At 36.6% G+C, this 24,349-nt stretch overlaps 3 protein-coding genes across 10 annotated transcripts; 2 read left to right on the forward strand and 1 right to left on the reverse strand.

Annotated features, from left to right (window-relative positions):
• Nucleotides 1-1,942: 1,942 nt before the first annotated feature.
• On the forward strand, nucleotides 1,943-12,343 carry LOC129297684 (uncharacterized). 4 transcript variants are annotated; one of them, XM_054936031.1, is made up of 13 exons: nucleotides 1,946-2,346; nucleotides 2,427-2,455; nucleotides 2,524-2,591; nucleotides 3,863-3,902; nucleotides 4,026-4,281; nucleotides 4,392-4,528; nucleotides 7,197-7,310; nucleotides 7,398-7,481; nucleotides 8,433-8,606; nucleotides 9,428-9,584; nucleotides 10,084-10,244; nucleotides 10,332-10,461; nucleotides 10,647-12,343. In XM_054936031.1, the coding sequence occupies exons 5-13, from the start codon at nucleotides 4,081-4,083 to the stop codon at nucleotides 11,928-11,930; spliced, it is 2,442 nt and encodes an 813-aa protein (XP_054792006.1). In that variant the 5' UTR covers nucleotides 1,946-2,346; nucleotides 2,427-2,455; nucleotides 2,524-2,591; nucleotides 3,863-3,902; nucleotides 4,026-4,080; the 3' UTR covers nucleotides 11,931-12,343. The 4 variants fall into 4 exon arrangements, with proteins under 4 accessions (XP_054792004.1, XP_054792003.1, XP_054792006.1 ...); XM_054936029.1 differs by having other exon boundaries at nucleotides 1,943-2,346; nucleotides 3,863-4,281; XM_054936030.1 differs by lacking the exon at nucleotides 2,427-2,455.
• Nucleotides 12,344-13,255: 912 nt separating this feature from the next.
• LOC129297686 (uncharacterized) lies at nucleotides 13,256-20,518 on the forward strand. 4 transcript variants are annotated; one of them, XM_054936034.1, is made up of 16 exons: nucleotides 13,256-13,388; nucleotides 13,595-13,781; nucleotides 14,261-14,355; nucleotides 14,430-14,543; nucleotides 15,089-15,193; nucleotides 15,346-15,417; nucleotides 16,559-16,671; nucleotides 16,998-17,132; nucleotides 17,772-17,840; nucleotides 18,140-18,227; nucleotides 18,359-18,430; nucleotides 18,532-18,632; nucleotides 18,814-18,931; nucleotides 19,275-19,334; nucleotides 19,594-19,704; nucleotides 20,156-20,518. In XM_054936034.1, the coding sequence occupies exons 2-16, from the start codon at nucleotides 13,661-13,663 to the stop codon at nucleotides 20,264-20,266; spliced, it is 1,485 nt and encodes a 494-aa protein (XP_054792009.1). In that variant the 5' UTR covers nucleotides 13,256-13,388; nucleotides 13,595-13,660; the 3' UTR covers nucleotides 20,267-20,518. The 4 variants fall into 4 exon arrangements, with proteins under 4 accessions (XP_054792009.1, XP_054792008.1, XP_054792010.1 ...); XM_054936033.1 differs by having other exon boundaries at nucleotides 13,296-13,451; XM_054936032.1 differs by having other exon boundaries at nucleotides 13,305-13,504.
• Nucleotides 20,519-21,668: 1,150 nt separating this feature from the next.
• On the reverse strand, nucleotides 21,669-23,361 carry LOC129297682 (UPF0496 protein At3g19330-like). Of its 2 annotated transcripts, XM_054936025.1 has the most exons (3): nucleotides 23,096-23,361; nucleotides 22,514-22,901; nucleotides 21,669-22,417 (listed from the first exon to the last, which is right to left on the reverse strand). In XM_054936025.1, exons 1-3 carry the CDS (start codon nucleotides 23,175-23,177, stop codon nucleotides 21,808-21,810), a joined length of 1,080 nt encoding a protein of 359 aa, XP_054792000.1. In that variant the 5' UTR covers nucleotides 23,178-23,361; the 3' UTR covers nucleotides 21,669-21,807. The 2 variants fall into 2 exon arrangements, with proteins under 2 accessions (XP_054792000.1, XP_054791999.1); XM_054936024.1 differs by having other exon boundaries at nucleotides 21,669-22,901; nucleotides 23,096-23,360.
• Nucleotides 23,362-24,349: the final 988 nt, after the last annotated feature.

The raw sequence follows: 24,349 nt of genomic DNA on the forward strand, positions 1-24,349 counted from the left end.
GAGAAAAAAAAAGCATATTTTGGCACCTACAATGGGAATTTGTGAATAAAATCCTCATGTAGAGAAACTACACATGTCACAGAGAGTGTATTTCCCTCTCTATGCCATTGCCACGGCATATGTCACATATGTCGTGGCACGTGACATGACTTTTTTCATAATTATTTTTTGTTAAGTTTTTAACTTATGAAATGGTTCATTTAGGCTATTTTATCTCCGTTGAACTTATTTTGGATAATTTAACTTATGAGAACCATGCTTCACTTTAATTACCTTTTCTATCATTTTATTTGATTTAAATACTTGTTTTTGATAAGATCTCATGAGGTACTCTTAAATTAATATTGTTTCCATTTGGTATAGTTGTTAAGCTTAGTTCCACCTAAATTATCATGGTAGTTCTATTTTCACATATTTAACTTTTTTTTATTATGGTAGTGTACTTTGTAAAATGTTTTAATGGTATGGAAAACCTTCTTTTATCATGGTAATTTTGTGAAATGATATTTGATTTTTAAGTATCATAGTAAACACTTTTCTGTTATGGTAAGGCTTTGAACAATTACCTTTTCGCGCTTCCTCTTTTTTACAAAAGTAAGAGTAAGGAGAATGAACTTCGTTGCTTCCTCTTGTTCATGAGGATGACAGTGAGAGAAGGTGTGGAGACAATCACAAATGATGAGAATAACACCACTACAAAGGAAAGTGAGGAATCCAAGACGGCGCCACGGTAGAGGCCTGGGAGTGGAAGTGCTACTAATAGGAGGGACGATGGTGATGAGGTTGATTAGTGAAGGTGGCGAGGGGCACAAGTTAGGCCTAAAAGGCGTCAAAATCCAGGCCCCAGGAAAATGGGCAAAACATACGGATCATCTAAAAAATAAAAATAGTATAATTGATGTTATGTAAAAAAATAAAATAAAATAAAATAAAATATAATATAATATAATATAATATTTTCTCTAATTCTATTTATAAATCACATTTTAAATTTGTTTTTATTTATAAGTCATGGTATGACTTTTTAGGCAATATTTAAAAAGTATTTTTAAAATTTTCCTTTGTGAAAAAGAAAAAGAAATATGATATCACTTTTTGAATTTATTATGTAAGGACATATTTAAAATTTTATACTTTTTATTTCTTGTACTTTTTTTTATTGGTATTGATGAAATTGACATAAATAATTTATAAAAAAAACTAAAAGAGTACAATATAATGTGTATAAGCATTGGCCTGGGCTAACTAGTCCTCAAAGTTGGTTTGAGGTCTAGTCAGCCTTGACCACTAACCCGGTCTTGTGTTCAGGTTGCTTTTTCTTATTTTGGACTAGATTGGGTTGGGATAGATTGGATCAGTTGATCAGGCTTTGAGTTTGTTTACACAAACATACTTGTAAGTATTTTTTAAGTTTGGAAGCATACAAATGCTGATGAGTTCTCAAGATTCAACTATTTTAAGTACTTCTCTAGTCTTATTTACAAGTTATTTTCGACATGTTTTATTAATATAAATGAAAACTTTAAAACTCATTACCTCTGTTTTAAAATTTAATAAGTTATTAACTTTGTCCTTATTAAATATATCTTTTAATAATATTTTTTTCTCTTCAACATTTAATGCAGGGTAAAAGAGAAAATTTATAATAAAAATTTAATGATGTAATTTATAAATAAGACAAAAAAATTATTCTCGTTTTATTCTATAAATAAGATCAGAGAAAGTATCTTATAAATAATAGAGGAAGAAAAAATATCTAATAATAAAATAAAAACATGACTAACTGTTCCAAAAATAAATTAATCAAATCATCAAATATATAACATAAATTTGTTCTCCGTCTTTAACAGGATTTCCAGTATGGTTGGAACAAGGAGGTGCAGGCGCAGTGAATTGCTACCCTCATTCTACTCGTCGAGTGACGCGAGAAAAACCGTAAAATCCAGTTCAGTTCTGTCTTGCTTTTCCTCGTTAAGCAGCGGATTAGACACCTAACACAAGTAGAGAGAACCCTAGGGTAAAGCCTCCAAGCCGCAGCTCGAGCCAAGCCGCGCTTAAACGCGCGAAGGAACAATTCAATGCGGAAAATAACGGTTCAGAGAATCCACACTCGTCTGATCCTCTCTCGCAATTGCGGGCGTGTGTCTTTGTCTCACGCTCTCCTTCAAGCCAATCCGATAATACGAAACCTTCGGTAACTCTTCCCCTCTCTGCCCCCTCACCTCTTAGGTTATCGCAGTCTCCGGTGAAGGGTAAATTTCAATTTGTTCGCGAAGTTTGTTGCTTCGATTTACTGCAGATTATAGACGTCTTCTTTCTCTGGGGCGGGCAACGAGGATTTCGCTGGTAATTTTTCTTCAGCTTCCCATTGTTAATTTTTTTTCTCTCTACCTCGTCAAGTTTGCCCCTGAAGGTTTGGTTTTTAGGGTTTCGGTTCTCCGAATCTGGAAAGAAGGTAACTTGAATGTGGCTTACTAGCTGTTTTCTCTAAATTTTGTTTTTTTAATCGTGGTTTACTTGCAGGGGGTTGCTGCGGCTCCCATAGGTGCCGCGGAGGATATTTGTTACATCTTTCGGCTTTTCTTCTTATGGTAATTATTCAGCTCCCGCGCGCGCGTTTTTTATTCGTTCATTTATTTATTTTCCTCTCTCGTAATGGTATTTTCGGCTTTAGTTTTTCGGGGAAATTAAGGGGGTCGGAGAGGTTGCTACTGTGAGCAATTCTCTCACTTTCTGGTTTTGAATTATTGAATGCCAGCGGACAGATGTTTGAGCTGTTTTTTTTTTGGGAGACTGAGTTGCTTCATTATTCTGTAAAAAACTGGACAGTTCATTTAAATTTTATGTATAGAGAAGCAAGCGGTGTTGCTAAGAGCCTTTTGCTCAGGAAGCTTATGACATGAGTTCTATTTTTGGTTACCCCCAGCCCCTGAAAGAAAGGGGGTGTTTCTTTGACATTAATAGATAAATATTTATATATTTGTAGTTACATTTGTTTCAATGTTTCTTTGGCCAACACATTTACCTCAATGCTAAATGGAGAAACAAGACTTGGGTACTTCGACCACGTTAAGTGGTGTAGTTGCGTATATTGTTTTCTTATGTGAATGAACTTTGAAATTATTATTATTTTGCCAAACAATTTTTCTTGACATGATGTGAGGGGGATTGATAGCAGTTGAAAACGATATAATAATTTCTGTTTCCATTGGGCGACTTGCCTGTGATGTTTTCAGTTTAACCTGGAAAAGCTAGTTCTTGTAGCATCTTTGTTGGACTGTGAAAAGTTGTAAGCATTTATTCTGGCATTGACCTGGGAAACTTACCTGTATATGAATTCTTATGATGTTTGTAATTGTCACATCGAAGGAATTTAGATTTTAACTGGTTATGCATTTGCGTTAATTTGCTGGGATCTCATGAAAATTGGGCATAGTTGTATGAGTTAACCAATTAGTTGGGAAATTCATCTTTCTTAGTTCTAGTTGGCAGATGATCTATGATTCCTCTACCTGCTGGATGAATATATTTAGCAAGAAATGACGGAGGCTTCTAGCTTATTTCATATATAACTGTAAGGGTTGTCCTGTTGTTGATTAATATGCTTCCTTTAGCGCCGCTTCTGAAACTCCTTTGCTCTGTGTTATTTGAATTTTTAACTAGCTGGAGTGCTTTGTTAATGTGGTTGCTAAAAACAATGGCTAATTTTATGAGGGCAGGAAAGGTTGCTGGTTCATATCTTCCTAGGGAACAACTTTTTATTACATGTTGAGAGAAAATATTGTCTAACATGTCTATACATTGGAGTCAGACTTGGAGAGTTATGATATAATTGAGAATCTTTTCCATTTCTGCTTGCTAGGTTGTTTACAGATGGAAGCTGTTTATTAAAATTGAACAAGGTAGTGTCTTGCTTCATTCTGGTAGAGTGCTTGTCTGAAGAATATTTCGTACCTTGTCCCAATGGCTGCTGATCAGAGGAGAAAACGATTAAGTGGTGCTAGCATTGTTGGTTTTGGTTCTAGAGAGCAGGACAGGCATAAAAGAAGAAATTTTGGACCAGTGCAAAATGACTTAAACATGAAATCTCACATTTCTGTTGAGTGGGATGCCAATCAGAGAAGGGTTGTTGCCAAGCGGGAGCAGATAGGCATCAGCTGGAAACAAATGAAGCCGCTTGTCAATTTTGTTCCTAGTGGCCACAACATCTTGGCTGATGTGTTTCCCGTACCTGAAGAAATTTTTGACTTCGATAATTTAAGCAAGGTTCTTTCATTTGAGGTAATATGATGTTGTGGTCAGGTTAATTATTTGCAGCTAAAATTATCATCATCGTCATCATGATAATGTTGGGGTCATGCTTAATTGTTCTTATATAAAACTTATGACAGGTTTGGATGACCCATCTTTCAGATGACGAGAGAAACCTTCTGATGAATTTGCTCCCCAGGGGCTTAGAGCCTCACCAAGTTGTTCAGGAATTACTTTCTGGGGATAACTTTCACTTTGGAAATCCATTCCTGAAATGGCAAGATCTCTTTCTTGATATCTTTAGAGTATTTGAGTTTTTGTTTTTGATTTCTGATAGCATAGTCTACCATATGTATTCATGCATCTTCACATATAAGGCCGATCTAGTGCACCCAGTTGTGCATATAAATATATGGTGCACGAGTAAGTGGCAATTTCTTATGATGAAGTGGGAATGATGTTATTAACAGATACATGTTGACTAGCTTCAGTCTATGAGAATATTTTGGGCATAAATTCTTCTTAGAAGATCCTATGAAATATTTATAGATGTAATCCGATCTTATAGAACATCAAAAAGGTTTTGTTATTTGTAGATTTGTTTTGGTTGCACATAGAAAATTAGAATTTTGTAATATATTAGGGGTCAGATTAGTTGGGTTACCTTTCTGCTTCTTTTGTTAGTCTTACGTTATAGTTTTTATGTAATTTACTACCATCTCTATGTTTTCCATGAAATCAGTGCTTTAGTTGTTAGTTAGTGGCTAACCATTGTTGGTAGTTGGTAATAACTTCCTTGAAAAAAAGTGATAACTATTGTAAATACCTGCTTTCGGTTTTGAGCAATACATGGGTAAGTGAGGAAGAATGGGTCGCAGTAATAAACTTTTTTGTGTTGAGATGACTTGAGGATATCAATGTTCTTGTGCTTTGTACACAATTGTTATTAGAGCAACAATTCTTGGAAGCACAGTGAGGGAGACTCTCCATATAAATTCAGAGAGCTGGAGTAGGACATGGAACAAATCCATTTATAGGTGAGTTAATAATAGAGTTCCACGTCTAGAATGGAGAACATTCTCTTTAATAAGGCATCCAAACTTCTCCAAATGCCATTGAGTTCCAGTTGAGAAGTAAACGGAGCAAAAGCAAGTATCAATAGAGGATAAACGTCAAATTGATGCCCACAAGATAGTTTATTCAATGGGAGCCAAACACGGGTGATTTGTCAAATTGACGCTGATACGTCTGGACCAAAGAATCCAATTTATAAGCATACATTGGAAGGTAAGGCACTGCAATGGCATCAAACATTTCTGAGGAAGGGAAGAATAGGAGAAAGAAGTTGGATAGAGTATCTTGAATACAGGGACACTTAATTCAGACTTATTATGGGTGTATCCAAAGGCTGAATTTAAAAACCTAAGACGGATCAGGGGCTGAATACTGAGAGAAGATCAAAGAATGGCTTTTAGAAATTCAACGACCAGAATAGTTGCCACCAGCTGCTTCTTGGGAGGATTAAAGCTGAAGTTGAGGCTTCTTTATGCATGTCCAAATCCAACACGCTTGTGAACACCATGCAGCTAGCAAGATTGCAAGAGGCATCCATCCAAGCTCTCCGCAGGCAAACTACCTACCCAAACGGATCCATGCAACCAGAGCATTCTTACCTCTTTCTTGAATCCACGAATGCAGAATAATTAACTGAAACTGAAAAGTCCCTCTACAGCTGACAAGAATCAAATATCCAACCTCAACAAAAGCAAAACCAGCATGCTAAAGCTTTACCAAGAGAGAGGAGAGAAGGGGCAAGGGAATATGCTACTGGTTTCCTGAGATATATTCATTTGACCACAAATTGAAGAATTCTCAAATTTTTATGATTCTGGTTCAAGAAGAGGAAGCTAAAGCTTCCAATGATACTCAAATGAGCTCTGAAATTACAGTAAGCTGTCTACAAGAGCAAATCTATCCTGGCTATCAGGTGCCTCAGAAAGACAATGTATTCTTAAACCAGTCTAGACAAACAAGAGGCAAACTTTATTGGCTTCCCTAATTCTGCCATTACTGGAATCCTCAAGGATAAGGATTATTTTGTGTGGGGGAAACAATTATTACATGGAACTTCGATTTACTTAGTTATCAAGTAATCATTGTTAGTTGAATGACTAGTTAGTGATAACTATTGTAACTTGCTACTAAACCCTTGTGAGTAATGTAACAGTGAGTGAGGAAGGATTGGGCTTGTGATAACAAGATTTGTGTTTTGATGGCTTGAGGCAACATACCCTTAAAACCAAGTGTACCCTTAAACCAACGGAAACACTCAAGATGCAACCTTTATCGGTTCCCCTAATTCATCCATTACTGCAATTATTGAGAAGTATTATTTTTCATGGTAGGCGTTATTGTTGCTTGGGACTGGTAGTTAGCAAGTAATTACTGTTATTGTTAGTTGAATGAGTAGCAGTGACTAACTATTATAATTACCTTCTTACCCTTAAGGGTACGTGAGGAATGATTGGCCATGTGATAATAAGATTTGTGTTAAGATAGCTTGAGGCTTGCTTTTTGTCTCCTTTACACTGATGTGTCTGTAATTACCTTCTTACCTTCATGAGTAATTTTGGTAAGGATGAGTAAAGATTGGGCATATGATGGTATGGTTGATGTTGAGATAGCTTGAGGCTTAGTTTTCGTCTCCTCTATACTGATATGTCTGTTTTGCTTGTGATCATTTCTAATACTGTTGCTGTGGCTTTCTTACGGTTCATTCTCCCCCACTCCCCCAAAAAAAATAAAAAATAAAAAAAAATTGCTGGCTATTTATCTTGGCAATTTTTCATTACAAAAAGTAATAAAATTTCTTTAGTCAGTTGGTCTTTTTATGTAAACATTCCTGTTTCCTGAGTCTTAATTGGGTTTGAATTATACACCTGCAGGGGAACCTCATTTTGTTCAGGGGATCTTCACCCTGATATGATTGTTGATAGAGAAAAGCATCTTAAGTCTGATAAGAAATTGTACTATGCAGAGTTACATAATTATCACCATGAGTAAGTTATGCATTTTTATGCCACTGCACATCCTTCCATTTCTGCATTATGATATTTATTATAGTATTTTAATTCTTCTTGTTGCAGTATGATAGGATATTTAAAAAAGTTGAAAGAGAAGTGGGAACACGGCCAAGATCCAGTAAAGGAAATCATGCCGAAGACTTGGAGGTGTATATTTATAGACTTCTGATGTATTGCAATTTGCACACCCTGCACACGTGCACATGTACAAGAATGTTAGACATGTTTTTCTGTTATGATTATGAGGAGGATGTCTTATCCAACTCTTGGCTCCCAATATTTGCATTGGTGGTTCTCCATTGTACCTGCAGGGAAGATGGCAACCGGGATATACCCTATGCAATTCATATTAAGATTTATTGTTTTGAAAATGCATGGATTTTATCATTGATTTGAGACACCGTGTCATTTAAAGGCTGAGATGGTTGATTCCTGGATTTTCATTGTTCAGATGTGTTTAATGTGATGATGTTTTCCCCATTAGCACCTTTGGAACACCCAAAAGTTGAGAATTGAATTGAGTGGAATTGTCTTTTTTTTTTGGGGGGTTTAAATTTGGCTTGTAATTGAGTTACCAAAAAAAAAAAAAAAACCAAAGTGGATTTCGATATCATTTTTATATCAGCCAAAATTGGCATGGATTTCACCATCGTGAATTAATTTGGTGTTTACAAGACGTTTTTATCCTGCCAATTATATTTAGTAGACAAAAACAAATGGAGCCTGGTCTTTTAAACGCTTTTCTATTTTTCTTGGAGACCCTGTCTCCACCTTTGGAGCTGATTTCTTAATTTTCGATCCTGAAGTAACATTTTAAATAATTGCAGAGGGGTTTATTTGTACAAATTCGAAAGTTTAAAGGGTTTTATTGTAACTAAAATTTTAGTGAGTTCTATGCAATCTGAACTTTTTATATTTGTTATAAACAGACTTTTTTGTTGGTAATGTTTATTAATGTAAAAGAATTTCTGATATAACATAACATATGCTAAGTTTTGCTTGCAATCAATTGAATTCGTTTTTGATATGGTTTTTCTCCATCTGAATTGGAAGCTTAGTTGATAATCATTGATGCGATAATTTCATGGGATTATCCAGGTCAAATAATGTGGAGAAAAGAATGCCCTTAAATTTATATGAATCTAGGGTTTACAATCATGATGAGAATGTTACAGCTTCATCTGAGTCGGGTTCTTGGGCAGCTGAGGAGAAAGCATTTAGTAGCGACAACCAAATTTCCTTGGTGAGGAAAGGTGATAAACTTCAGAAAAGGTAATTAATCAATCCTTAACTATTAGCAATATTGGTATTTCTCTTTGGTGGTATTCACTTGGGCTATGCTTGGATGGTTTTTTTGTAACTAGTCCTGCCTCATTTCTTGTAACACATTAATTGCTTGCTTGCGGGCTTGATGTTAATGATGTCCTCTAGCAGCAGTTTCTGTCACAGCTCATGATTTGCATTTCTTTAAATAGTATCAGTTGCACAAGCAACTGCCAAGAAACTCTTGGTCCAACGGATTTCCTGGCTGGACAGTGCTAAAACTGCCATTGCATAAGATCTTGGTCTGTTTTCATTGGGGGCAGGGAGGCGGATATTTCTGCTCATTCAGTCATGTTTTGGCTTTTATATTCTTCTGTAGCTTGTTTTTGGGATTATGTAATTGAATGTCCTTGATGAATAGTTGTTTCTTATCGTAATAAAAAACAAGTAATTTAACTATTGAGAGCAAATTTCTTAGATTATATTCCCTCCATTCTTATTTATAATGTGTTGGAGATATCTTTCACTTGCTTTAAAAAAGTTATCATGTTGTTTTATTTGTTAAAAAAACATCCCAACTTTCCAATTATACACTTACTAATTAAAGGAAGACAATGAGTCATCTTCTTGTTTGTGCAAATGCTTTCTCAATTTAAAGAGTAAAATTAGAAGATTATGTCATCTTTTTGTTTGACACCTTATAATTAGGACCACTTTTTGTTTTTGCGAAACATCTTATAAATAGGACCAAAGTAGTATGTATAGAAAAAAGGGAATGGTATTTTACAGTTATTTGGGGTAGTTTTCACTGCTGAAATATTGCTTTGCAGGGCGCCTGACAAAGGCTCTGTTAAAGGTAAACCTAGGAATCTGATTGTCTCTTCAGATGATATGCTTAATGAGAGAGCAAGACCTATGAAGGGAGACAAACTGCTTAAGCGTATCACTTATTCTAGTGAAAGCAACAAATATATGTCATGTATCAAGGTCAGGCACTGCCCCCTTTATCTCCCTCAAATTTTATTTTAATAATTTTTAGTTTTTTTTGGTTTTGTTTTTAAAGTATAGAATTGGCAGGGACAAACATCTTAATGGTTCAGTCAATTATTTTATTAATTTCAGCAATTAGAAGGACAAATGTTGGTCTTTCAATTATGCTAATTGTATTGTCCCAACTCCTATATGATAATTAAAAGTAAACCTAAGTTTTCAAGTCTGTCTCTTCGTTGGAGATTGCTGTGTTCATAAAATTCTTCTGTGATATTATTCAAAGCTTTTACTGTGATGTTTGTTTTTCCATTAATCCCCCCCATAAAAATTGCCGCCTCTTTGATAGCAAGGACTAAATCAAATGTGTTGTTGATATTTCTATGAATTATTCTCTTCTTTCTTCTCTTTCAGGATGAGCTAGTCTTTTTGTCCCCTGGGTAGGGTGTTCTATTAAATATCTGTTGGATTTTCTGATATCTTTTTCTGTGCCTGTCAGATTAGCAAGAAGCAGCATGAACTTGTTAAGAGTATGAAACAGACTGGTAAAAGTATCGAGTCTAGATCTCTCAACCGTGTTTTGGGTAATCTTGATAACATTCATGTACAATCATATGAAGTATTCATCAAGGAAGAACAGAAGAAGTTGCATGAGCATTGGTTAGTATGTTGTCTAGAGCATTTCTTTAGCTGCTGCCTTGTAAAAATTGTGTTGTTCCTGCTAATTCAAAAGCATTAATTGTATAGGTTGCAGTTAGTGAACAAAGACCTCCCTGTGGCGTACACAAACTGGACACAGAGGCATAAACAAAGAAATGCTGTGATAATTTCTTTGGTGGTGGAGATCAAGGATAAACCGAAGAAGCTGCTGTTAGAGGTTTGTAATTATGATTTTTTTTTGAACAAAATTCATAATTTCCTAGGATAGAGCTTGCAGGTCTTGTATGAGATTTTGGAATATCCGGGAGATATTTGGTTTTGCTGTTATTTGTTGCTGCATAACAGTGGAGCAGCTTATTAGTGAACCTGTCAGTACGTTTACAATTATGTTTGGCCCTTTAGGATGAGGATGGTGAGAGCTCGGGGAGCAAGCTTCAAGATCAGGAAGAGGATGGAGGTCATGATGATCAGTCTATCTCAAAAGACACTGAAGATTCTATTTCTAGATCCCCAGAGAATCAGTCCCTAACACATAATTCATACCGAGGCAGTGACAATGAGGTCAACTCCACATTGTCAGATTCTGAAAAGACTCTTGTTTTATCAAAATCAGGTGATGATTTGCAGAAAGAAACTGAGTATTCAAGGAATATGAACACTCAAGATGTTCCTGTTGGTGAAGGAACTCCTTTTTCTTCTCGTGGCGGTGATGTCTGGCAAGCACCTGAAATGCCACATTCTTACTATGATTCTGGTGGGACCCATGAATATACAGCTAGTGGAATGTCACTTGCAAACCCACAAGTAAATGAAGAGCAGCAAACCCATCTGATTGATCTAGAATCTGACTTGCATCAGGAAGAGACCAGTAAAAAATTACAGAGGCAATCAGGTGATGGATCCTTTAGTTATCCAAACCAAGATCGTAGTGATTTGCTCCAATCCCTATTCAAGGGAGAGGGAGTGTTATCTTATCATCAAGAACAAAAAGGAGCCGGGTTAGATTTCCTGAGTTCTAACAATGCCATGATAGGGGATGGTCAATTTTCTGGTCATTTCAAGGAGCCCCTGCCAACATCATTTACATTGGACCAGGTGCATCGGAGACCTAGTGAGGTTTACATGCCAGAAAACATCTCAGATAATATTTATTCAGATGGAGGTAGCAGATACATGATTCCCAGGCAAGATCCATTATCTGCAGTAAATATGAGTGATTGGGCTGGTAATGCTTCCCGCATGTCTGCACCTCCTCAATCTCACTTGAATACAGGAGAATTCATTGGTCAGCATTGGTTTCCTGCTGACCATCAAGTTCGTGGTGCCTGGAGTGGATCTGATGGCGGTAGTCTGTCAAGTCAGAGTCTTAGCACAGGAGGCAATTCTGATCAGAGCTTATTTAGTGTTCTATCTCAGTGTAACCAGTTACGAGCAGCAAATCCCTATGACCCAGTCAGACACACTGACCAATTCGTTACAACCAGATCCTATGGAGCAGTAGATGCTAGCATACCCAGGCTAAATGCAGCTGTACCTCAAACTTCTCATCCATTAGATTACTTAAGTGGACGTGAGGCTCATAGTTCTTTGCTGCCTGATGATTCGGCATGGATGAACTTACCACATCAGAATCCTGCTTTACTTGATCAAATGGGAAAGCCGTACTTGAGGTCGTGGAATCGGTGACTGATATTTTCCCCTTCCAAGGGTTTTAAGGGTTTAGAGCTTGATTGCAAGGCAAAAAGAATACATGAGGGATGCACATTCTGTGTATTTTTAGTATTTTTGTGACTTAAGCAAAATTCACAGAAGGGGTGGATACGTACCCTGTGATTAGTAGGTTTCTGTACATACTTATACCAAGGTCAACTCAAACACCTTGTTGTATATATCTAGATGTTAGATGGGCAGGCAGGCAGCCAAGAGAGGGTAAGAGGGAGTTCTAGAATCTCTCGTTAGGCAAGTTACAGTTTACATTCTTATTTGCGATTTTTTTTCCCTTTGTTTCTCGAGAGACATTCTTTAATAATTCTGGAAGGTATGAAATTCTGTGGCAAGTGCCTTTTTTTTTTCTTAATGGAAAAAATTTGTCTGGGTTACCTCTTGTTTTAGCTTGGGTAATGATGCTGACAATAAGTTTTTGCCTTTTGTTGACCATGATGGCTGTCAAGTTACATGGATGATTTTCTGATTTCCTGATCCCATTTGGATCTTGCAAAAAAAAAAAAAAATGGGGCTTAATTCAGTTAGTCAGCCGAAATGGTACGTAATTCGGGGTTCTAACTTCCACCTAGTTCAGTCGCCAAGGCGCAGGCTTCGAGCCTCGGACACGAGGCTAAGGTTGAATGTAATGCACCAGCTCGCTAGCGGATTTGCGGTGATACACAAAAAGCTGCCAAATAATTGTTTTGACCTCCACGACCTGGAAACTCCAATAATGATGGACGGTGTCATCGCATTGTCGGCATTTCTTCAGCCACACATCACCATCCAATAATCTCCCGAGTGTCTATCTAATAATGGTTAAAACTGTCCCTGGGTTTCATTCGGGTCCCCCCCCCCCCAAAAAAAAAAAAGCAAAGGATTTTTGTTTCTAAGTTATTATCGCCATGCTCGAAGTCCAACTTTTTAACTCCACGGTTGAACAGATTATATTTTTTTTATTTCTAAATCCAAACGAGAGAATATGTGCCTTGTTCCTTGTAATTACAAATGGATAAACCATTTTTTTCCCAATTTTTGTGATTATTTTAGAATTGACTGCCCCAAAACTTACTAATTACCTTTCTGAACTGAATCATTAATGAAATTGGGTCTAGTAGAAGGATTAATTTCTCACACAAGAGTAAATCTATTCTCAAATTTTTGAATTTTTGTTGTACGAAATTTCCACATTTAATTATCTATCATGCCTCCAACTTGCTGATAAAAAAAAGAAAAAGAAACTTTCCGAAATGAATCGACTGATCAATTACAATTATAACTTCAAGAATTTATTTCTTGCATTTTGTTCTGCCTCCGAAGTCCGTTGAAAGTAGAAACCGAAGCAACTCGCTGAAGGCCTGAAAAAAAAAAAAAAAAAAAAAGCCGAAAGGAGGAAACCGAAGAATCGTTTGCTTGAAAACGCAAGGTGTACGGCCAACGGTGAGGGGCGCGAGTTTTATAGAAACTTACTGTTTCAGCTTTTTGGGCGCGGTTCTTGTAGTGGTACTTTGAAGTTCCTCTACCTTGTCTCCTAAGCATGAATTGATTCTATGATGGTTGATAAAGAAACCCTACTATTTCGTCTACCTTCCTCTTAATTATGTTATAAACGATTCCATTAAGTCCTCATTGATTCTAATTTCAAGGTCTTGGGTGAGGGAGGGAGTTTCAGAGACAGGGACGCGACTTGATAGAGGAGGTTGCGAGTAAAAATGGCTCATCTGCATTCACACGGAGCCGATCACAAAAAGAAAGAAGTCATCCGTTTGGAGCGCGAATCGGTCATTCCAATTCTGAAGCCCAGGCTTATCATGACGTTGGCCAACCTTATTGGTATGTTGTGGCCTTGTACTCTAGCACCCACTTACTCCAGCCTCGCATATGAAATTGTTCAAATGTTGTTGTGGTGTTTCTCGTTGTCAAAGGCGCACTTTTGATTCTGTTTGCACATTGTACTGTTGTCTTTTTGTTGTCTATGCATTGAAGGTATATCAAGTGTCACGTTTAGATTTTTTGCGGGGAAATACTGGTCAATGATCATTTTTAATGCAGGTGAACTACACTGTCATAAATGTACATCTTGGGTGAAATTTGCTTGTCCGTTGCTTTTCAGTCAATCTTTGGGGAATATTTCTGACTTCACATCGAAAGCAACATTGATCATGAACTCGCTCCCTTATCAAATTGAATTATTTTGTAGTGTTTTCAGTTCAAGTTTTTAGTCTAGCTGAAAAATAAAATAAGAATAGCTTTCCCATTTCTGCAAACTTGGTTTCCTCTTCCTGGCTTTAAGTCTCTTGACTTTTCTGCAGAACATAGTTCGGACCGGGCTGAGTTTTTGAAGCTCTGCAAGAGAGTAGAGTACACAATCCGAGCTTGGTACCTTCTACAATTTGAGGATTTGATGGTATTATTCTCTCCCTGACCTTTTGGAGATATAGCCGTTGATACATTGCAGAGCCTGATTATTTTGTGCCTCAGCAACTCTACTCCCTCTTTGACCCTGTACATGGGGCCCAGAAGCTGGAACAACAGAAGTTAGCCCCTGAAGAAGTTGATGTACTTGAACAGAACTTTTTGACTTACCTATTTCAGGTATTATGGCTACTTCATGGATGTATAATATTTACAAAATTCGTGTGGTTCATTAATATGATTTAGATTTGATGACCTCTCACAATGACACTCCTAGTAGAACATTACTCAGTGTGTTGCTACTCTTTGCTAATAACTTCTGTATAATGGTCTCCATCAACATGTTTTGTATCCTCAAATGCTACGTATCATGTGATGACAGTCAGTTCGAAGCTGATCCTGTTTCACCTTCAATGTGCTTTGTATCAATTGAGATTCTTTTCTATGAGATTCTGTCATGTAACAAAGACTTGAGGGTTAATTTTGCTGTTTGTTATCGAGAAAACATTGAAGGGTCAGGGTGAGTCTGGGTGTGAAATGATGGCTTATAATTGATCACTATGCAGCTCTCTCTTGTACATAACTAACTTCAAAACCAGGACAAGGTGTTTGGGAAATAACATTTTGATGACACACAAAATGTGGGAGCTGAGTGAGCCAAAGTAGTATGGCGTATATATATCTTAAATATCCATCCCTTATAGTATATTGCATTCTTTATGTAGGTAATGCAAAAGAGCAACTTCAAGATAGCAACTGATGATGAGGTTGATCTTGCACTTTCAGGGCAGTATCTTCTAAATCTTCCCATTACTGTTGATGAATCTAAGGTTGTTCTAATTCTTGTGCCTTTGTAATATTTCATTGTTAGTTACTATATGCAACCATTATGAGCATGCTATTTGAGTCTGATGGCATAGGTTATTTGGGATATTTGATTGTGCATAACATTTGATGATCTTTGTGCATTTGCTGTATTCAGCTTGACAAAAGGCTTTTGAAGAAATATTTTGAAAGTCATCACCATGATGACCTGCCGGATTTCTCTGATAAGGTAAGATCTTAAATCTAGTACAAGGGGTAATGCTCATTAGGATTTTTTTCCCCATGGAGGCCTGGAGGATGGGAGTTAATTAAGAATTGAAGGGATGATATATGCTTATCTTGAAGCTCTGAGTCATCACATATCATCTCTTTGACATTTTCAGGTCTTTTAATTTGTGATCTTGTGTTACTTTTGTCCTGCCTGGTCTGCTCTACATTTTGACTTTCGCATGCTTTGTCAATTTAGTATCAAGTGCATGATATTTGGTCTCAAGCGGTGAATTGTGTATAATTTTCATAACTTTGATCTTCCAGATGACACTCATTACCAAGATAGAAGCAAGTAAAACATTTGACAGAAAAGTTTATATTGTTAATCTAGGTTTGTTCAAGTCATTTGAAATTTTGAAAGTCCTTGAACTTTTTAACATCATATAATATCATGTAATGAGTCTCATAGAGGATTCAAGTTACTGGCTTTGTCACAGAAAGTTTAATTATAGTTATCATGATCTTATTTTTTTTTTATCCTTTTTCCTGAAAGATATAAGTGTGCTCCTTATGTGTTTTTCGTCAACAATCACATGAAAGATTTGTCATATGCTGGGATCAAATTAATTTTAGTCTTGGGTGAAATATCTCTTCTTATTCTTAAAAAAATTTGATGTGGTTTCAGTACCTTCTGAGTTCTTACTTTATATATGCAGAAGCAGTTGGTCTTGCTTGATGGAAGGAAAACTGGTTTCTCTGATTTGACAATTAGATTCCAATAATAATAATAATAAAAAAAAAGATTCTAACATGTTTTGTGCGTCATATTTATTAACATTCCTGAAGGGGCATTTTCATTAGATGTTTAATCTTGATGACTTAATGAAAATGCCCTTCTTAGCTATCAGAGTGAGGTCTTCATTGCTGATCTCTGAACTTCTTATGATAAACAATTATTTGTGTTTGTAAACAGCAACAACGTATTATTTGCCTTTGCACTAATGGTTTAATGCCACATTTTCAGTTGATTTCTGATGGCCCAAAAATAAAAAAAAAAGTTGACTTCTCTTGATCACACTCACTTGTGAGCTAATGCATGAGTATTATCTCGTTCCTTGTTATTGGATTGTTTTGCAATCTAATACATCTTATTTTTCTAGTATGTTATTTTTCGCCGAGGCATTGGAATTGACACAACAACTGATTACTTTTTTATGGAGAAAGTAGACATGATCATTGGACGTTTTTGGGCATATCTGTTAAGACTGACTAGGTAAGCAAACTTTTGGACCGTCAACTGAATTTGTTGATTGATGCTATTGAAGAATCTATTGTCAGATTTTAATAGATACCTGATTATTTGAAATTTTTGTCACTTTCAAATCCTGCAAAAGTATTTGAAGCCATTATATGCATGAAACTGAAACCTTTTCTTTTTTGCATGCCTTATAAGAATTAATGTAATAAGCTCACCTTTAAACTGAAAGGATTTATCTTTGGAAGTGTATAATTTGCTATTACCTGTGAATATGTTAGGGTGAAAATAGCATGCTTCTTAGGCTAACTTCTGAAACATAATATAAATTATGGTTCTTGCAGGTTGGAAAAGTTATTCTCTCGAAGGTCAAAAAGACATCATAAGAAAGGCCCAAAGAAGGATGATGATATTACATCTGAAGCAGAGCGAGATGACCTCTATGTTGAACGAATTCGCTTAGAAAATATGGAAATAAGGTCTTTTTTACACATTTTTTGTGGACTGTTGCTGTTGTCATTTTGTGTTTTCATCGCATCTTTTTGGGCTGGGGTTATTCTATGTGCAATTACTTTATAACTTTTTTGTTTACCTATAATATCTTCTTGACATAGATGGTGACCATTCAGCAATTTCAATCAAGTTTTTTTAAGACTTCTGTGAAACCTGAATTCTGGCATTTTCACTTCAACTAATGATTTAAATTTATGTCTCATGAAATTTTCAATATTACACAATTACTTTGTAATCGCATTCATCACATTTATATTATTCCAAATTTCCAACCATGGGAAAGAGTTCATAATGAACATGTAGAGGCTGATAGTCAACCTGGACGGAAGTTTGACCACTTCTTCAGCTGAAGTACTAGTGCTTGAAGACTTTAACTGTGTTGAGAAATCTCAAACTTCTAATTGATGCATATGGGTTGAAGCCTCGACTTTCTCGTAGATCTAGAAAATATGATCAGAAGTTTAAAATTGCATGTGCAATCAGTCAATCTATTTCTCTGAGCGACACTGAATGTTTTGTTCTGATTGAAACTGTGGATGCATCTAAATTGCATGATTTGATGATCTGGACTTGAAATTCATGAGATTGTTTGTTGCCACTGCCAGTTTTCGCAATTTGCTGGGCAAGAACACCATACAGGAACCCACCTTTGATAGGATAATTGTTGTCTACAGGTGATCCTTCCTCAAATCTTTAAATGCTACTGTGCTATTTTGTTGCTAAACCTATGGTCCTGTCATCTGAGGATTCAAGAATTTTTTTTGAACAGTCTTCTTCCTGATTTAGTGCATATTCTATTTCCATTTCATAGCTCAAGTCACAGTTTCTCCAATATTGTAATTTGGTAATGTATGAAAATGTGAGGGATTGTAAATACATACTGGGGGTTGGGTTTGTGTTGAGCAATGCTTGGAATTAATTTGCAATAATCCATGCATGTTAGTTTATTGAAATCTAAGGAATGATGATGCAGGCGAGCTAGTACCAAATCTAAAGCAGAACGAGGAATATATGTTAAGCACTTCAAAAATATTCCAATGGCTGATATGGAGATAGTGCTCGTGAGTGACCTCTTTTATGCTTGCATTGTCTTGTCCCTCATTTCATCACTATGATCAATGAATCAATCAATCACCTTATCCTTCAATGTACATAAAGTGATGATCTGCTCATGAACATTTTTACCCAACAGCCAGAAAAGAAAAACCCTGGATTGACTCCAATGGATTGGGTCAAGTTTCTTGGGTCTGCTATAGTTGGTCTGGTTAGCCCCCCCACCCTTAATTACTACTACTTAATGCCAATTAATTGTTCCTTGTTTTATTCCTATTTTTTCTCATGCACTTTTTTCTCTTCTGTCCACAGGTAGCAGTTATTAGCTCACTTGAAATGCCTAAAGCTGACCTGTGGGTCATCATGGCTGTTCTTGTCTCAGTCATTACTTATTGTGCTAAGACATACTTCACGTGAGTCTGCAAATGTTTCCTTTCATGGGAAACATGTATTTTGCATAATTTGATGGGAGGATTGCATGCTACTTCAAGATTTACATTTGTATAAAGTTTTCTTTCTGCCAGTTGACCTAAGTCATGGTTGCCTATTGTTAACTTCCGTCATATTTTCAATGGATCTTTAAAATTTCCATAGGTTCCAACAAAACATGGCTGCATACCAAAACTTGATTACACAGTCAATGTATGACAAACAACTGGATAGTGGAAAGGGTACACTTCTCCACTTGTGTGATGATGTCATTCAACAGGAAGTAAGTGCTAGCTGTATGTGCTAATAAAGTGGTAGTTGATTATTTTTGTCAAATATTGACTACTTTTATGAACTGGACCTGATTCAGTGGTTATACTGGAATAATTGGGAATGGATCAGTGTATTACTTATCCTGAGTTTCATCAATTAGCAGATTCTTTCTCAATTAAAAGAATGTAGTTGGCTTATGTTATGTCAATACTAAGGAGCATCGATGTCATTGTTGTTGGAAGACACTGCTAACTCTTTATCGGGCCATATTGTGCTTTTGCTGTATGTCTTTGGCATATGTCTATGTACTTGTGAAACATTTGAGGCTATTGATTTCAAACTCCGATTTGCAGGTCAAAGAGGTGATTGTTTCATTCTTTATTTTGATGGAGCAGGGCAAAGCAACTAGACAGGTGTAGATACCAAAATTTATTAGTAGCTTTCTATACATTACACCCTTTTTTATCTAGTGATGTTATTTTATTTATATTTACCAATATGCTTACAAATGGATTGATCATTGATCATCAAACAAGTGGAGGTCTTATTCATGGTTTACTGCTTCAACTGTGGTCAAATCAAGATAATTAAATATATTTTTTAATGGTGTGAGGTGTTTTTTAAGTGTTCTCTTAGAGGTATTGATACAAGATATCTGGTAATGTGAATCAGGATCTTGATCAATGGTGTGAGGAACTAATAAAAGAAGAATTTGGGGAGAGCTGCAATTTCGATGTGGATGATGCAGTTAATAAGTTAGAGAAGTTGGGAATTGTTACTCGGGTGAGATTCCTTATAATTTTCTTCTTTGGTTAAACTGTTTTTATCTGTAGTGAAGTATGTAATAACTAATACTAGGTTGCTTATAAGGAGATCGAATCTGATTTGATTTCTGGGGTAAATTGCCATGGTTTAATTTTGCAATTTTCATAGTATAAGCAGTTGAGGAAATAATGGTTGAATTTGGACTCTTCTCTTTGCTGGTTATGGTTGAGTTGTATATAGTCTTTTTCATGCATCAGTTACACTCATTATGGATATCAGTTTAACCGCAATGATTTTATGTGAACTGAAGAAAATTACAAAATCACAGGATCCTGGCAAGTTGTGCACACTGCACGCCTCTGTGATGATGTCATTGTCTGAAATATCTTTTTAAAATTGTTGTAACCCAAAATTTGTAGCCCTGAAGATTTCGATGCATTATTTGACTGGAGGCTCACCTGGAATGCAGGATTCTATTGGCCGGTTCCAATGCGTGGGGCTGAAACGGGCCAACGAGATCATTGGAACGACCACTGAAGAGCTGGTCCTTAAGGCAAAACAGGGAAGCGTTTCTCCTTGATGGCGTTTTTATAAGGTTCTTGTTTTATATTTATTTAAAAAAAATGGTGTGTGCCTAGTACATGCGTAAATTTTAATTGATGACATTATACCTTCCGATTTGGTCTGAGGTTTAGATTCACTCGTGTCTCAGGGTTGGAGTTAATGGATTGATGTTTTGCGTAACTTTGTGTTGAATATTTTCTATGGAACTTTATGTTCCCTTGTATTTGTTCCTTAAAATTTATTAGCCACTTTGATCTTTATTCTAAAACCAGCTTCCAGATTCTTAAACGCTCTCGGTCAGAACCGTGCCTCCCTCACCGCCATTTTTCTGGCTTTCACAATCACAATTCTCAACTTGGTGCCTTCAACCTCTCGTTTTCTTTTCCCTTTTTTTTGGGCCAATGGTAATTCTCACAACTCAAGATCTTCAGCGAATAAATATAGAATGCAGCCAAATGGATGTGCACAAATGGTAGCAATCTGGGCCCTTAAAGCATCATTCAATGTTTGATTTTTGAAGGTGTGCAAAAAAAAATATTACTTTTAAAAATAGATAACCTTTTAAATGATATTCAAATCCTTAAAAAAATTAATCTTACGGCTGCCGACTGAAGATATTTCGGGCAACCAAAAAAAAATATTGAATGCAAATGCGGGGGGGGGAATCTAAATCCAGAGTAATGAGAGAAAACAAGGATATATATATATATATGGGCAACCAAAAAAAAAATATTGAATGCAAATGCGGGGGGGGGGGGGGAGGAATCTAAATCCAGAGTAATGAGAGAAAACAAGGATATATATATATATATATATATATATTTTTTAAATGTAACCCTTCCTAATTTTTTCCTTTCGAAATGAAGGTTAAATGCAAATGAACAAATAGATCAGATTAAACATTCCAAAATGTTGTCGTTTTGTTGCCTACTGGATTGCGGAGTGACTTATGCTAGGATCAAGGTACTTTACGTTGGCTCCAAGAGAAATTAGGAGACAGAAGAACATGCGAGGTAACCTTGTAAGTCCTCCACAATTGACATGCGACTTATCTGGTGACGTTCTATTGAGGTGAAATGTACGCTACAGGAATTTGTGCTTCCAACTGAAATTGAGATCTCCTTAAAAGAAAATTTCAAGGGATGGGATTCCCAAATTTAATTCCCATTTCCTGTGATTCTACTCACATTGCAAAAATAAGAAAGACTCCGTCTAAAATCAACAGCAATGAAACTGTAATGCAGCCTAATTTTGTAAGGAACTAAACTCAATAGTTTGACATCATATACTGTGCAATTCCTTTTAGCATGAGATTTCTCACTCACTAATCATCCAACGTAACTGAGAAACATGCTCAGATGAATAAAATGAACAGTTGGGGTTATAGTGTGTTTGATGAAAGACAGATGCTCAGAAAATGGTAATAAAGCTCATGTTTCTTTCCTGATTAGAAAGCAAAATTCAAATAGGCCGTACACATTATGAGTTAGCACTTAGCAGTGAGCCAGTGACTAAAATTATTAATAAAAAATAATCTGTAGGTTAGGAACTGGATAACTACGCATTTTGATGAAGGCATATCTCGCGGAAAAGATTCCACCTGGTCTTGTTAACAAAGTTTAAGCAGATGTATATACGTGTCTCAAGTTCTTCCATGAGGAGGAGAAAGTTTTTAGAGTCCCTGCGAAGATGCTTGATGACCTCTTGCATGGCATATCTATTTTTACCCATCTCTAGGCCAAGGCGAACGGAACGCTTGTCAGCTTCAACTGCGCCGTGTAGCCGAGCAACAAGGCGATCAATCGTATCAAGATCTTTGTTCAGTGTATAAGTACCCTTCGAAGCGGCTTCAAGCTGCGCCAATCGAGATAGTTCCTTCTTTTTGGGGTTTTTGGGAGGGGAGATATATGCAGGGCAAACCGGAGCAGCGGCAGCAATGGCTACAAGTGCATGGGTCGTGACCACAACGGCGGATACAACCACTCCCACAGCGCCGGCAACGAAGCAAAGTGCCGAACCATTTGTAGCACCACGGAGAAGGCGTAATTTGGAGCGAGACTTTCGGAGAGAACGATGAAGTTGTCGGTCAAGATCAGAAAAGGAGCTGCGCATGTTGCTGAAGTCATGTGAATCGTGGGAGGGAAAAGGATTGTTTTGAGCATCGAATCTGAAGAAGACGTCGAAGGCATAGTCACACTGGGGTTGAGTGAGGTGATTAGAATCGGAGGAAAGAACGGAGAGAAGGTCAAGAAGAGGAGCGTACATGCTACGGGCACAATTGAGACTTCGGTGAAGTAGGAGGCAAAGTTCAGAAGCGGTCTCGCTGTGGTCGAAGTAGGAAGAAACGAGGCGAGTCAGAGAATTGGGCTTGGGTTGTGCGAGAGCTTCTTGGACGCAATATCGGTCAGGTTGAAGCACCTTTTCCAGGATTTTCCTTTGGGAGTCTCCCTCGGGCTCGGCTGGGCCATCGACGAGCTCAGGATGGTCTTGCGAAAGATCGCGTCCAGAGGGGTCAAATACTTCTATCTGTATTATCGATCGAATCTCTTGGTAGGAATCGCCCTGTATAGTGCGATTGAATTCGCGAGACACCACATTTAGGGCGGGAGAGGACTGAGTGCTGGTAACGGGAGTGGTCTCTGTGGAAAACCCTGGCAGTCCAAGCTTCAGTCAGACATTCATACAAACACCCATCGGGAAAAGAAACTGAGCCCTCTTTCACGAAGAATAAAGCGATTCAAAATATTTGTTTAGAGGGGAGTGATTGTGTAATATGATCTTACAATCAAAGTGGATGCTCCAAAACTGAGAGCCCCGGTGAAGAAAGAAATAATTTTGGAGTTACCTTGGCCAGGAACAGGCGGATTAGCGGCCGGAACAGGCGCTGAAGACCACGTCAATGATCCGAAGGAGAGACATTCCAGCATTCTTCGTTTTCCCAGTCACTTCTTCTATATTCGGTGGCTTTTGTAAAAGGGTCTCCCTCTCACGCATCAGTAACATCAAAAACCTGATTGGTGATTGACTTCTCTTGTTCTTGAGAGATGGAGGCTCTTTACTTGAAGCGGCAAGAGACTCAAAGCAGAGAAACAAAGTGCGACTTTTATTCGTATAGATATATAAAATCTATTTTTTATTCATTCTTTATTTTACCTCAATTTTTCTTTAAATATTGGATCGTCAGTTGGTTGGACAAGATTCCTCCACTAATCTTTTATCTCTGCTTTGTTGGGTATTATCAAATTTCTAAATGAGACTTCCTCCCCGGTTTTCCATTTTCGTCGTCCGGATTCAAAGCGACTAAAAATCAGTCACTGCATCGGGTCTACGTTAAAATTAAATTTTCGTCACAAATATCCTAATTTCTTTCTTTCTTTTTATTAAGAAAAAACAGATTACCTTTTGACAAAGAAAACACGTACAAATTACCACACACACTAATTGATGCTAGAAGCATGCAGAGCCGCGTGAATGAGGAGCATGAATCTCTTCTTTTTCTCCTTCTCATCCTCTCCTTTTTCTTTTCATTCTAGCTATTAAATCAAGACTTAAACGGCTAAAATTTAATTTTTTAAAATATTAATTATAAAGAATATAAATAATAAAATTCAAGTGCTAAAATTTAATAGGAACAACTAAAAATAACGATAAAATAAAATAAAATGTTTTGAGGAGATTAAATTTGAATCATTTAAAATCTTGATCTAATAGAAAAAAAATTTAAAAAAAAAAAGAGGAGGGAAAGAATGAGCAATGGCAATTCAATTCTGAAGGACTTTTTTTTTATCTCGCCGACATCTTATGAGGAAGTATACTCATACTCAGAGTCATAAGTTTGACAATCATGTTCATTTAGTCAATATAAAATCAATACCATATGCCTTCATTCCGCTCTAACTGTAAAAGTTGTTTTTTAATTTTATGGGCCAAGAGTAAATTAAATTACTTGTTATTTGAAATTATGTGTCAACGGACTATTACTCTTAATCATTTAAATTTAAATAGTATAAATTTAAGAAATGGTGCATTGAACAGGGTACTTTGCCCCCCCCCCCAAAAAAAAAAGTTAATATAGTAGAGGAAAGAGAATGAGATCTTA

The sequence above is a fragment of the Prosopis cineraria genome, unplaced genomic scaffold, assembly GCF_029017545.1.
Source record: "Prosopis cineraria cultivar Desert tree isolate PC_DT_omini unplaced genomic scaffold, ASM2901754v1 PC588, whole genome shotgun sequence".
In the NCBI taxonomy this organism is placed as follows: domain Eukaryota; kingdom Viridiplantae; phylum Streptophyta; class Magnoliopsida; order Fabales; family Fabaceae; genus Prosopis; species Prosopis cineraria.

Bases quoted from the DNA above. Each gene is read 5' to 3' on its own strand.
- LOC129297684 (XM_054936029.1), top strand. From the start codon at position 3,964: ATGGCTGCTGATCAGAGGAGAAAACGATTAAGTGGTGCTAGCATTGTT. The intron at 4,529-7,196 runs GCAAGATCTCTT...ATACACCTGCAG, and splicing joins GGAAATCCATTCCTGAAATG to GGGAACCTCATTTTGTTCAG. The intron at 7,482-8,432 runs GTGTATATTTAT...GGGATTATCCAG, and splicing joins ATCATGCCGAAGACTTGGAG to GTCAAATAATGTGGAGAAAA.
- LOC129297686 (XM_054936034.1), top strand. From the start codon at position 13,661: ATGGCTCATCTGCATTCACACGGAGCCGATCACAAAAAGAAAGAAGTC. The intron at 17,133-17,771 runs GTCTTTTTTACA...TGCCACTGCCAG, and splicing joins TTAGAAAATATGGAAATAAG to TTTTCGCAATTTGCTGGGCA. The intron at 19,335-19,593 runs GTGTAGATACCA...AATGTGAATCAG, and splicing joins AGGGCAAAGCAACTAGACAG to GATCTTGATCAATGGTGTGA.
- LOC129297682 (XM_054936024.1), bottom strand. From the start codon at position 23,177: ATGCTGGAATGTCTCTCCTTCGGATCATTGACGTGGTCTTCAGCGCCT. The intron at 22,902-23,095 runs GTAACTCCAAAA...TTGGACTGCCAG, and splicing joins TCCGCCTGTTCCTGGCCAAG to GGTTTTCCACAGAGACCACT.